Genomic DNA, 14,344 nt, shown 5'->3' with positions numbered 1-14,344 from the left:
TAGGTAGAAAGTTATTTCAGTAATTTAGGGATGAGAATTGTACAGGCTTGAAGTAAAAATTGGCAGTGGGATTATTGAAGAAAAGATGAATTTGTGAAGGTTGGTTGATGGGCTATAAGGAGCAAAGTACTGATCATTCACCAGCACTTATTAATCTCTGATGGTGTGCCACGCACTATTCTGGGTGCCCCAGCTATAAAAACAAAGACTGAAACGGTCCCTATTTTAAACAACAACAATAACCAGCATTTATACAGTTCTTTGTAAAGCAAAGTCCTGTACAAAAATTTTCCTCTTCTCACAGCAACCCTGAGAGGTAGGTGCTATCATTATACACATTATATACATCTTATGTATGAGGAAACTGGCATAGACAGAGCGTAAATGACTTATGCAAGTACACAAAGCTAGTAAGCGTCCGAGGCTGTACTTGAACTCAGGGCGTCCTGTCTTTAGGTTTAGCACTCAGTTCACTTTGCTGCCTGCCTCCGAGGTTCAGGGCTCTTTCCACTTCACCATGGAAACATATCAAGTATGTGTGTGTTAAAATGCCTTTTCAATTTGTAGGTACAACAGTGGGTGAAGTCTGTGCCACAGACGCTGACGAGCCTGACACGATGCACACTCGTCTGAAATACACCATCATAGAGCAGCAGCCTCCATCACCTCCATTGTTTGCTATTCACCCGGTCACAGGTGTGATCACCACAACGTCATCTCGGTGTGACAGAGAGGTATCTCATATATTACAAGACTAAGTACTTAAAGAATAGACATTCAGGAATAACTTATTTGGCGTTAAATATGTATTCTAGAAAAGGAGTATATGCCTGGAATTACAGCAATTCAGAATTTAAACTGCGTCAGTAAATTCTTTAAAATTTTAAAAATTGTATTATCAGTGAGTCCCTTTATGATGCTAAGAGCTAATTTTTTTATAAGTTTAAATTTTTTTTGGACCAGTTATTCTACAAAATGTACAAATTATGACAAATTCAAGAAATGTCATTTTTGCTGAAAGTCAAGGGAAACCCACTTGAATGCAAGGAGGCAAAGAGAGATTTGCTTCACATGACTCACAAGTTATATGTTTTATAGGCTATTTGCATTCTTTGCTCCATGAAATAGATATATTTCAGAAAAAGTAATTGTAAGGCAAATCCCACTTTATAATTGACTTTTTTTTTTTAAATCAGAGATGTCTTCCCATTGAAAAGATTCTTCTGAGTTTAAAAAAATCTCAACAAGAAAAACAGTCATGATAAGATCATAGATTTAGAATCTGAAGGAACCTTAGAGGCCATTGAGTTCAGTGCTTCATTTTACAGATGAAGAAACTGAGGAACCAAAAAGTTAAATGATTTGCCCAGGGTCACGTAGCTCATATGTGAAGCAGGATTTGAGTCTAGATCACCCTCATAAGCCCAGCACCAATCCACTGTGCAATGCTGCCTTTCATCTAGCACAGGTGAACAAACAACAAACTTTGACGTGATTTCCTGATGTCTCATTTTTTTGTCTGTTGCTCTCTACCTTTCCTCAGTCCTTGGCATTTCCTCCATACCTGAGTATCTGTTAAGATAGGGTTAGAACATCACATTTCAGCTTCTTTCTTTTGTCTTGATTTTTGTAATTTCCAATAAACTCAGTTTGCTTTAGCCTACTTAGCCAATACATATACCTATACACAACATACTCCATTCTGTAAATGCTTTAGGTTTTTGAAGTTTTAGAATCTAAAAAACTAAGTAGTTCATGTCGTTTTCAAACAGGTTTTTATGGTGGGGTAGTGAGGGAAAGAGTTGCTATATAGGAGTTTGGTAAGGATGGGGATCAGGAAAGAAATGCTACCTCAATTCAAGTTAATCTTTATAGAAGATATGGAATTGCAAGATCTAGGAAATAACTAACTAACTAAATAAATAAAGGAATAGGAAATGAATTAGGAAACAAAGGAGTAGTTGTAGTAGGAAGAAAGGCATTTAGGCAGAATATTAATTTGGGGAGTCTGTTTCTCATCTGATGAAGACAGTAATCTTGTGAGCATAATCCAGATATTAAAATTCTCATTTTACAAATTAAAAAAAATGTTTAAGAAGGATGGATATCTTGTATGGTTTGACATAGGTAGCTAGGACAAGGGTCTCCTGGCTTTTCTTGATATATTTTTCTTCCCCAAATACATCACAATTTACTTTTTATTAGTTAGATGAAGCAGAATATTCATAGAAGAGTAGAGGAAATAGAATATAAAGGGCCATTTTCTGTATTGAAGTAGAGCCTGTAGATCTGGGACCTGGATATAATGGAGTCTCATCAAGACAGTGTTTTTACTGTGGTCTTGAGAAAAGGCTTACTCTCTCAGAAAGTCAGTTTCTTTATCTATAAAATGGTAAGTCAAATTCAACAAACATTTACTAAATAACTACTATGTAAGATACTTCGCTAGGCCCTGGAGGATCAAAGATGGATTAAGAAACATGTCCTATTTTTAAAGAGCTTACAGTCTAGCAGGTAGAATAAGATGTATAAAAATAAATGATATGAAACAGAATGTGTTTAGTGTGGAGGAAAGATTTGGACAAAATGCCGTGAGAAATCTGAGGAAAGAAAGACTACTTTCATTTGTTGGGGGAGTTAGAGAAGAGGCAATTTTAATTTAATTTAATTATTATTTTTATATTTATTTTTTATTTACATGTATTTATTTATATATATATATAATATATTTACATTCATTATTATAATTAAATTTAAATTTAATTTAATTTAAAAGAAGGGAGAACTTTCAACAGGATGGTTTGAGTTAGAGATAGAGATCCTGGCATGGGTGATGGCACAAGAGAAAGCAACAGAAATTGAAAAGGGCATAAGGAGAAGGTGGAAAAGTCAATAGACTAGTTCACCTGGAGATACTATTAAAAAAATTTGCTTGTCACTAAATATACTTCTTTGGGAATTGGAAATTATGAGTCATTTCAGATGGGCAGTTCTGGGCTTGACTTAAGCATGGTTTTCATTATTGTTTGCTCACATTGCTTAGTACAGTGCCTGGCACATAGTAGGTGCTTAATAAATATTTATTGACTAACTCCTACAATTCAAGCTTATGTGATAGCACTGGAGTAGCATGAACTATGACCCTGAATAAATGCTAGGCTATACCACCACTTGCCACAATGGAAACACAAAGGGAAAAAAAGCCATGGGCACCATAACTACATTGCTCCAACTTCCTTCTCCCTTCCACATTTGTTCCTGCTGTAGTCTTTCCCACTCCCATATTTTGGTCTATTAGCTCTTAGATGTGCCAGTCTCTTTCCCATTATCTGGCTACTCTAGATATCCTGGCACAAGTGTTACAAAAGTTACAAGCTGCCACTTGCTTTACTTATTTTTGGCAGTGCTGGCATTGTGAAAGCATCCTGGCTACTTGTGACTTCTGTACTCATTCTTCCTACATTTCTGAGAAGATAGATTCAGATTGTATAGTGAATTTATATTTTATTCAGTAGGCAAAGCAAGTCATCACTGATTTATTTTGAGTAAGGGAGTGACATGATTACAGCAGGGGCATTAGGAAGATTATTTGGCCAACAGAATAAAGAATAAATTGGAAAGGACAGAGTTTCGGTTTACAGAAAATCAAGATATTATTATGGTATGATGAAAAATGGATTAAAGGTATATTATAGTCTGAAAGGAAGCGGAAAGATGGGGAAAGATCCAAAAAATATCTCAGAGCTAGAAACAAAAGCATTTGATTTAATAGGAGGAAAAGATTCTCTTTGAATTGAATGGGAGCTATAAGGGTGACTTAAGGTTTTGAGCCTGGGTAATGGCAAGAATAGTAGCACCATCATCAGAAACAGAGAAATTAGAGGGAAAGGATTTCAAAGGCATAAAAATACCTGCTCCATTTACATCATAGAATTGTTGGGAGAATAAAATGAGATAGTTTATGAACCATTCCCAGAAATCTAAAAAGCATTATACAAATTTGAGTTTGTATATAATGGTAATAATGATAATTAACCATGTATTGGGAAAAATGAATATTTAATGTATATATGTTGATTCTTTCACCATAGTAATGAACATTTTACTTTGTTTTCAGCTTGTGGACAAATACAAATTGACGCTAAAAGTACAAGATATGAATGGTCAGTATTTTGGTCTGTCCACTAAGACAACTTGCATCATTTCAGTTGGAGATGTGAATGACAACTTGCCGATTTTTACAAGAACCTCTGTAAGGGCATGTTTTTGTCAAATGTAACCTCTCAAGCAAATGTTTACTATCACTCTTAAATGCTACTACATTCTAGTTTGAGTCATGCTGTCTAATATATTACAAGATTTAACACTTAGGATAATATTCACAAACTTGGGTAATAATTAGTAAGAGTTGCCATTTGCTTTACCACTGGAGTTATTTCTCCATCATAATTAAATTTAACGGTTTCAATTTCAAAAAGGGTCAGCACTAGATAAATTTTTCTTCTATGTTGTTTTTCCATTTTTTTTCCTGTTTCTTATATTGTCTCCTGGAAAAAAAAATAACTGAATCAGATCTAAGTGCCTTAGGGACAGTATCTTATGCATAGGTGAGAAGTCTAGGAAGAGACAGTTTTTGGTAAGAAGCTAACCTTGTCCCTTGAGACTGTATATCTCCATGTACCTATCTATTCTAACACATAAGACTAGCCTAGTAAAGCTTCTAGCCCGTAATTCAGGAATGTACCCACAATTTAAATTCATGTTTTATATGGTATGTGTGTATATATTTATATATGTGTGTTTATATGTCATATGTGTGTGCATGTACATATATATGTGTGTGTATGTGTGTGTGTGAGAGAGAGAGAGAGATAAAGAGAGAGAGAGAGAGAGAGAGAGAGAGAGAGAGAGAGAGAGAGAGAATGAGAGAGAAAGGGAGAAAGAGATTGGTTGATTTAGGAATCAGGAAAATAACTTTCACTTCCTTTATGTGGTAGTATCTTTCTATAGCAATATTTAGTAATAAAAATGTTTTTTTTTCAGTATATGACAGAAGTAGAGGAAAATAAAAGCAATGTGGAAATACTTCGATTAAGTGTAGAAGATAAAGATTTGATTAACACTCCTAATTGGAGGGCTAATTACACCATTTTAAAGGGTAATGAAAAAGGGAATTTTCACATTGTGACAGACCCCAAAACCAATGAAGGAATTCTCTGTGTTGTTAAGGTAAGAAGGTAAAAAAAAATTAAGAATCGAGTTTGAGAAGTAAAATATAACATATCTAGTGCAAATTCACTATTCATTTTGATAGTTATAGGAATAAAATGTTCATATAAAGAATAAAATTATTGTGTTTGAATTACAGAATTTCACACCTAGAAGGAGGTGCTAGAAATATGAAGTTCAACTTTTCAAGTGGTTTTCATCTCTAGAACCCGGACAAAGGGTCATTTAGTCATTTCTTGAATACTTTCAAAAATGGGGAGTACAATACTTCATAAAAGACCATTCTATTTTTGAATAGTCATATTTTTAGAAAGTTTAAAAAACAATTATGGCAAATTTGACTCCTTGAAATTTATACTTATTAGTTCTTATTCTAATTGCTGGAACACCTGGTTGATCCCCTTTCCACATGATAGCCTTTCATGGTTGAAGAAAACTATCATGTATCCCTCAGGTTTTTTATTTAAGCTGAAATTCTTCAGTTTTTATAATCATTTTTAATATGGCATGGTTTAGAGTCCCCTCCTCTCCCTGGCTCTCCTCTCTGGTGTTTATTCTAACTAGTTTGTCAGAATCCTGCTTAAACTATTACATCCAGAATGAAACACAGTACATCAAATGTGCTTTGATGGAGGACAAAGAACAGGGGAATTTGTTCTGAACATTATTATTATTATTTTTTTTGCCCAGGGGTGAAGGGGTCTGCCTTCTTGATTCCTTTTGTATGAGAAGAGAGGTAATTTCTCACCATTTCACGATCATCGCAGTTTCTAACATATATAAAAGTTTTTACAAAACAAGTTCTAAGTAGATCTCCAAAGTTAAAGGGAACTTTGGTTCTCTTTCATCATTGAGGAAATTTTTGCTAGATAAGAAGGCAGACTTCCCCAATGAAGGGTAGGGTAGCTAATGAAAATCGACCTGCGCTGACTTCTGCATTTTAAGGGAAGTTCCCTTTCACCTCTTCACCTCAGAAATGATTCTGTGAACCTGTTATTCACAGTCCATGAGAGCTTAGGGCAGAAATGTTGTGGCCCCCTTCTAATAGGATCATATTACACATGCATTTACATATGTTACATACACACATTACACATACATGTTGTAGATGAGAGTTTTTGACTCTCAGTCTCAGTGAAGACATAAATATCTGATGCTTGTCTTTTCCCCAGGGGGTTGTACTCTTGTAGAGTCTAGGCATAATACTGAGTAGAAAGAGCATGGAATTTGGAGTCAAAGGACTGGGGGTTAAGTGTCAGCTTTGCTACTTATTACTACATATGTGACCTAGGACAAGTTACAATCTTTTGGGAGCCTCAGTTTTCTTATCTGTAAAATCTAGAGTTTGGACTGTGTAATTAATAAACATTCTTTCCACTTCTACATCTATGAGAAAGTGATGTAGATTTGCAAACTTTTTGAAAACTTCTTTTGGTCAGAAACCATGGATTGTTCTTACCATCAACCAAGCATGAGGGCCAAGATGCTAAATCAAACTTTCAACCATATTTAACATGTTTAAATGAAGGCGTGAAGCCAAAACTATTTGGTTGGAACAGGGGAGAAAAAAAAAGGGAGAATATTCTTTATTCTTTGATATTAATACTCCTTATTCCCTGGACTTGAAAAAGGAAATTTGGGAGAGTATAATTTACATAGCTTAAAAATCACTTGAGCATTAGGGGCGGCCAGGTGGCTCAGTGAGTAAGATCACCGGCTCCAGTGTTGGGATGACCTGGGGATCAAATCCAGGCTCAGATACTTAGCACCACACCCAGAAATAACTGGCTGTGTGATCTTGAGCAAGTTACTTAACCCCGATTGCTTAAAAAAAAAAAAAGAATCACTTGATCATCTAAACCAGTTATTATCAACTGGTTATTAAACTATTGACAAATAGCATCTGAGCTTGCATAGAATTGACTGATTTAATGCCCTTGATTTTACAGGGACTGAATTATGAGGAAGCACGCCAAGTGGTCCTGCAAATTGGTGTAACTAATCAAGCTCCATTTTCTGGATCTGGTAATTCAAAGACAATAAGCATGAGCACAGCTACAGTTACCGTTAATGTGAAAGATCAAGATGAAGGGCCTGAATGTCACCCGCAAATGCAGACTGTTCACGTGAAAGAAAACACAGCAGTGGGGAAACAGGTCAATGGTTATAAAGCTTATGACCCAGAAACCAGAAGCGGTAGTGGCATAAGGTACTAATAAGTATATATTGAAATACTGATACATTTATATTTCTTAAATTGGAGAATGTTAAATATTTATAGCACAGGCAATCTTTGTGATGTTTTTGATATTTTCTAAGATTCTGAATTTAATTTCTTATTAATAGGTATCAAGCATTAAATGATCCAAGAGGATTGTTCACAATTAATGAAGCGACAGGTTCAATCCAAATTCTTAGAAGTTTGGATAGAGAGTCAAATACCTTCAGACAAGACTCATACAATATTACAGTGCAGGCAGCAGACAATGGTAAGAATGCTAATTTTTTTTCCCTAAAAAATAAAATAGTCCAGGAAAGAGAACAGCAGAAATTGGCACATGTATTAGTACTTAACTCTTTAATGCCTTGCCACCCTGCCTGGTGTAATAGAAAGAGATTCCTATGTTAGTGATTTATGTACACTTCTAATTTAATGTTTATTATTAATAAACCTTGTGCTATATTCTGAAAGAAATATGTCCTAAAAGTCTTGGTGCTGTTTGAAACTGTTAAAACACCAAGACTTTGGAGACACCATATATTAAGTGTTGCCTTTGAGAGGAAAATATATCACAAAAGAACTTGCATGTTGGTCAGGATGGAAGGTAGGGGGTGAGTAGTCAAACATCTTCTCATTGATAATCTACTAATAATAAGCTGAAAGATATGGGAAAAATCTTAGATCATAAAATTGGAACTAAAAGTGATGTCAAAGATCATATATTTAGAGCTAGAAGGAAATTTAAAGATGGTCTAGACTAGGAGTAGGGAACCTATGGCCTTGAGGCAACATGTAGCCCTCTAAGTCTTCAAATGAGGCCCTTTGACTGAATCCAGACCTCACAGAACAAATCCCCTTTAGGGGTTCAGGTTCCCCACCTTGGTCTAGTCCAGTGAATTTAACAAAGGAAAAAACTGAAGGATGAAGTGACTTGTCTAACATCGCACAGGGGTCTCCAGTTTTCCCTTACTATTCAATCCATCCTGTGCTCTACCGCTAGATCCATCTTCCTGAAACACTGCATTGATCAGGTCTCTTTATATCCATATGGTAATGTTCAGACCACTTAGCTGGGCATTCAACTCCATTCCCCTCCCTCTTTACAAGCTTTTTTCAATTATTCAACTATCTGATCAAACTGCATTACTTGTTTTAGTTTGCTCTGTCCTTGAATTTGCTCATGCTACTTTACCCACCTAAAATGATCTACAACAGAGGTGTCAAACTCCAATAGGAACAGGGTCATTATTCCATACACAATGATCCCTGTGGGCTGTGTGTCTGATTTAGTTTTATTGACTTAGTTTTAAAATGTTATGTTATCTATGTTTTATTGTATTTTTATTTATTCTGTTAATTATTTTCCAGTTATACTTTAATTTGATTTGACTGCACTCAGCAATTTAGGGCACATGTGGCTTGTGGACCACATGTCTGACACTTCTGATCTCTACTTTGACTACCGATCCTTCCATATTTAGCTCAAGCTCCACCTAGTCTGTAAACTCTTCTACTCCAGCCACAAAAAGTTATACCTTCTCCAAATTCCTATGGGAGTTGTTGACTGTATAATTAATTTGATAATAAATTATTTCTGTCTTGAAATGTCTCTTGAGGGAAAAGACCGTCTTATGCTTTTATCTACCACTTGCAAATGACACTGTGCCTTGCACAAAGTAAGTGCTTAATATGTTAATTGGATTTTGTTCACCAGGAAATTATCAAATGCTACAATATAGATTGCATTTTAATCAGATGAGACAATATGTGGAAAATTCTTGTGAACCTTAAAGTGCTTAGTAAATGTCAGTTGCTAATATGTTATCATAATTATTGTTGCTATTATTCCTGTGTTCTAGGTGGCAGAACATGTACTGGTATCCTGAGAATTTTTGTTGATGATGTGAATGATAATGGTCCAACCATACTTCAAAAAAAAGTAATAATCTGCAAAACTCAAATGGGCTCAGCAGATATTGTTGCTGTCGATCCTGATGAACCTATCAATGGTCCACCCTTTGAATTCACCTTGCCAAGCAGTAATGAACGGGTCGGTGAGGGAACGTGGAGACTTAGCAGAATTAATGGTATGTACTTCATTAACAATTTCTTTATTCCATAGAACTTAATCAAAATAGCTAGTATTTATGTAGTGCTTTAAGGTTTGTAAAGTTCTTTACAAATATCTCATTTTAGCCTAAAAAAAATCCCTGGGAGGTGGGTTCTATTATTGTCTACATTTTAAAGATGGCTCTCTCTACTGAAATGTCATTCACGTAATCAGTGTTTAATAACTGCTTGTTGAATTGAACTGAATCAAATGAACCTATAAATCAGGAAATTTAAATATTTCGTCACTGAATGCCCTGGTAATGTGTGTGTATATATGCCAAACTTATTTTCTTCTTCTATTAAGGCTAGGGAACTAAGTAGTGCAATGGATAACATGCTAGGCCTGCAGTCAGGTAGATCTGAATTCAAATCTTGCCTGAGCCATTTACTAGCTGTGTAAGCCTGGGCAAGTCATTTAATCTGTTTGCCTTGGTTTTCTCATATGTAAAATGGGGGTAACAGTGATACCTATATTACAGAGTTGTTGTAAAGATCAAGTAAGCTAATATATGTGAAGTGCTTTGCAAACTTTAAAGCACTATATAAATGCTATTACTAATGATGATGATAATAATTACTAAGTAAATTATTGCAGAATCTCAAATTCCTACCATATCTTCAGCTCTTAAAGGAACTGTGGATATTATAATGAAAAAGAAAAAAAAACTTTTGGGGGGGATATTATAGTTGTTTTTAAGCATTTTAGGGGGTGTTATGTGGAAGGTTTGGTTGCAGAATGAAGAGGAAAGGATGGAAGTTTCAGAAAAGAAAGATAGGCTTGATGTAAGCAAAAGAGGGTTGTAAATGCCTTTGAAGGTTGTGGCCTCTGAAGGTAGTTGCTCTGAAGGTTTTCAGGCAAAGGCTGTGTGACCTCTTGTTAGATATGATGCAGGATGAGCAAGTTTAGAGCATCCACCCCAAATGTTCACACAGACTATTTGTGCCCAACCTATGGTAGGGCATTCTGGGTTCACATTGGTCTGATCAGTCACAGTCGGACACATTGAAACTTGACTCTAGCATGGTGATGTCATTTTGGTCCTCTTTGAGAACAGAGGACAACAATCAACCATGTTGTAGATAGAATTCTTTTTTCAGGCATGGATTGTATTAGCAGGACAATGAGGTCCCTTCTAACTCTGAAATTTGGCGATTCTGTGCTGGATTCTTTCATCTTCTTTTTGCATTCTAATCCTTGTATTTTATATTATATCTTATCTTATTTGGAATATCATTATTGTAATTGATGAGAATTGCTGAGAGAAATACAGATGCTTGCGTGGATGTTACTGCCTTTTATTTTCTTTCAGATACTGCTACGCGTATATCCTTCCGCAATGATGCTGCATTTGGATTATATGAGATACCTATTTCAGTGAGAGATAGACTTGGCCTGTCTACAACCAGTGTACTGAATGTTGATTTATGTGATTGTGTCGTTCCAAGTGAGTGTAGAACTAGTAGAACTCCATTACGAGGTGCAAGTGACGTGAGCCTTGGAAAGTGGGCCATCCTCGCCATGATTCTGGGCGCAGCCTTACTGTCATGTAAGTGTCTTGATTTACTCTAGGTCTATAATGTATCCCCCCAAATAATCTTAAGTCATTCTGAAAATCATCATTATATTTAAAGTATGCATATAATACAGCATCTACATGTAGTCCTATAGCCAACAAATTCCTGAGTATACAGTTAGAAGTATGAATAGTGCATATTTTGACTTTAGAGCAAAATTATCTTATGATTTGAATTTATTTACATAAACAATTCTTTGAGAAAAATTTAAAATCTTTTCCCCAAAGGAATGCTTTTATTTATGTATGAAAAATTATCCCCCAAAGTTAATCTGAACAAGGAGAAAAATTCTGGTTTTATAAATTAAGCAGGCTTGAAACAGGTAAGATTTTGATCTGTTAGAGAGCTATGCTTTAGCACATTGTTCTCTGTGTGTCCCATTGCTTAAGCAAACAAGAGTAAACCCAGGTTGCCCGATTAGTCAAGTTGATCAATCATATGACATCTGTAATTCCATACATATTCATCCATATAATTCCATGCATCCCATAATGCTCTTTTAATACAAATTATTCAAGTGATTCTTTTCTCCTCATAGGTATATTGTTTACATTAATCTGTGGAGCTACTGGCACCTCCTCCCAAACAAAAAAAACCTTCCCTGATGATTTGGCTCAGCAAAACCTTATTGTGTCAAACACCGAAGCCCCTGGAGATGACAGAGTGGTAAGTGGGTTATATCATAAGAACAAATATTAGCTATAAAAGTTTCGTTTTTGGGGCGGCCAGGTGGCTCAGCGAGTAAGAGCACTGGCTCCAGTGTCGGGATGACCTGGGGATCGAATCCAGGCTCAGACACTTAGCACCCACCCAGAAACACCTGGCCGTGTAACCTTGAGCAAGTTACTTAACCCCAATTGCTTAAAAAATGATTAAAAAGAAGTTTCGCTTTTCCCCCCCCCCCACAAGAAAGTCTTATTGATAACCAAGAAGTATCTCTTATCTAGTACTATGTCATTGGTGTCATCACAATGCTTAGTTTTGATAATATGATGTTACTTAATAATAATAAATCCTCAGACATTTAATTTAACTGTTTAAAATCCTCCTGCAATGCTTCCTTGTGATGTTAAGGTGACCATGACATTTTGAAGACTATCCACGGACTGTGTTATTGAGCACATGCTCTGTCAGCTTCTGTCAAGTTGGAAAGGTTTGAGTGTGGGCCCAACTAGGGACTCACAGATTCTCTATACTGTCCAATAAAGGAGTTGGCAAAGTTGCTTACATCATGTAACCAAAGGCAGCCAGAAATTTCATTTCATAGGATATTTGATCATCTCTCCATCATAGCCTCATGATAACTGAGAAAACATTAAAGTGATTACAGCTTGGCCATATGTCTTTCAAAGGATGATAAAGTAGAGAATGTCCCAAAATATTATACACAAATATTAAGGTTTTACATTGCTATCTGATAACTTTTATGTAAAAGTGGGCTCAGAAGATGACAAAATTTTTGATGTAACATATTGTTTGGGATTAAGAAATGAAATAAACAGGGAGGCTAGGTGGCATGGTGAATAGAGCACTGACCCTAAAGTCAGGAGGACCTGAGTTCAAATCTGGCCTCAAACACTTAACACTTACTAGCCATGTGACCTTGGGCAAGTCACTTAATCCCAATTGCCTTACCTTCCCCCCTCCAAAAAAAGAAAAAGAAAAAAAGAAACTAAATAAACTAAAGGCTGGAAGACTACTTAAGTCTTCTGTAATCTAGTTTAAACATCTCCGCTTCCTTCAAGTGATATGACATCTGTTTGAGGCCCTTCATTATCTTGATTTCCCTGCCTTGAATTTTATCTAGCTAATTAATGTCCTTTTAAAATTTTTTTAAATTCATTTTGAACTTAAATATATAGGCAGAAAAAGGAACATTTCCATGTATACAGAACATAAAAAGAGAATTCACTATAAAAACATGCATTTACATTTCATACTTTGATCATCTTAAAATTTCTTGATCATATGTCATCCGGCCACAGGAAGACAATCACCTCTTTTTTCTGAATTGATATTCTTAGCTGAAATCTCACATTATTGATTTATAGGACTTTAAATTCCCTTAAAACTCCATATTTTTAAAAAGAGATTATCTTCTATGTACCCCCCAAAATTGCTTGTAATTTTGAAGTTGATTCATTGTACCAAATGTACAATTTCATATTTACCTCTATTAATGATTTGGTCCAAATTTTCTAGTCTGCTGAAATTTTTTGAATCCTGGCTCTGTTATCCAGTATATTCACTATTTCTCTGAGCTTTGTGCATTATATAAATGTCAGAGGAATGCCAGTCTGTGCTTTTTTTCTTCAGTGATAAAAATCTTAAGTAGCACAAGCCTCAGAACGGATTTGGAACTGCCCTACTGTAAAACTCTTTCCCAGTTCTCATCAAACTAGTAATGACTTCTCTTTCATTCCTCCATTCAACTAGTTCCAAATACACCTAATTGTGTTTTCCTCCAATCCACATCTCTCCATGTTTGTTTACAAGAATAGCATCAGAGGCTTATTAAATGTTTTGCTGAAAATCTAGGTAAATGTAACTATAGCATTCCCCTGCTCTGTCAGTCTAATAATTTTGACAAAAAGCAAAGAAAATAAGATTAGCTTAGCATGATATGGACTTTTTGAATCTCAAAATAATCTCAGTATTTGTTTTCTTTCTTAAAATTGTATTGATATATTTTGTTCTTAAAGGACTTTCATTTCTAAATGTATCCCTTTCTTCTCTTGTCCCTAACCAGCTATCACATGTATTAAAAAACAAAAAAGAAAAAGAAAAAACCTAATACACCATCTAACACAATATCTTATATTCTTTTCTTTTTTTGCAGGGGGGAAGACAGGGCAATTGGGGTTAAGTGACTTGCCCAAGGTCAAATGGCTAGTAAGTGTTAAGTGTCTGAGGCTGGATTTGAAATCATGTCCTTCTGACTCCAGAGCTGGTGCTCTATTCACTGCACCACCTAGCCACCCCCAGTATGTTGTATTCTTAATGAAGTCATGTTAAGATGACTAATTCCTTTTCTCTCTGTAAATTTTTTTTCTAATTAGCAAGAATGTATTTTCTTTCCCCCATTGGAAGAAAAAGAAAAAAAATGTTTTAGATGTTCAATAATCATATCTCTAGATATACTTCCTAGAATTTTGCCTAGATTTGAAGTCAAAGGCTATTTCCATTTTTTGAAAGTCATAATACCAT

General features: G+C 35.4%; 2 protein-coding genes across 3 annotated transcripts in view; both read left to right on the top strand.

Moving 5' to 3' along the window:
- The window catches only part of LOC138170484 (desmocollin-3-like), a 375,256-nt gene that overhangs the window by 250,828 nt on the left and 110,084 nt on the right, over positions 1-14,344 (top strand). The window lies entirely within an intron of this gene.
- Positions 1-14,344, top strand: part of LOC138170485 (desmocollin-2-like) — a 41,970-nt gene that overhangs the window by 21,535 nt on the left and 6,091 nt on the right. For both annotated transcript variants that reach the window (XM_069099850.1, XM_069099851.1), the window contains exons 7-14: positions 568-734; positions 4,118-4,252; positions 5,044-5,229; positions 7,179-7,438; positions 7,576-7,718; positions 9,310-9,537; positions 10,873-11,109; positions 11,676-11,803. In XM_069099850.1, the coding sequence (XP_068955951.1) occupies positions 568-734; positions 4,118-4,252; positions 5,044-5,229; positions 7,179-7,438; positions 7,576-7,718; positions 9,310-9,537; positions 10,873-11,109; positions 11,676-11,803 (1,484 nt within the window). The remainder of the gene's footprint in view (positions 1-567; positions 735-4,117; positions 4,253-5,043; positions 5,230-7,178; positions 7,439-7,575; positions 7,719-9,309; positions 9,538-10,872; positions 11,110-11,675; positions 11,804-14,344) is intronic.

This window comes from Petaurus breviceps, unplaced genomic scaffold (genome assembly GCF_028583685.1).
Source record: "Petaurus breviceps papuanus isolate PSGF00001 unplaced genomic scaffold, PetGlider_PUasm1.0 38, whole genome shotgun sequence".
NCBI classification, from domain to species: Eukaryota; Metazoa; Chordata; class Mammalia; order Diprotodontia; family Petauridae; genus Petaurus; species Petaurus breviceps.
This window is presented reverse-complemented; position numbering and strand designations above follow the sequence as displayed.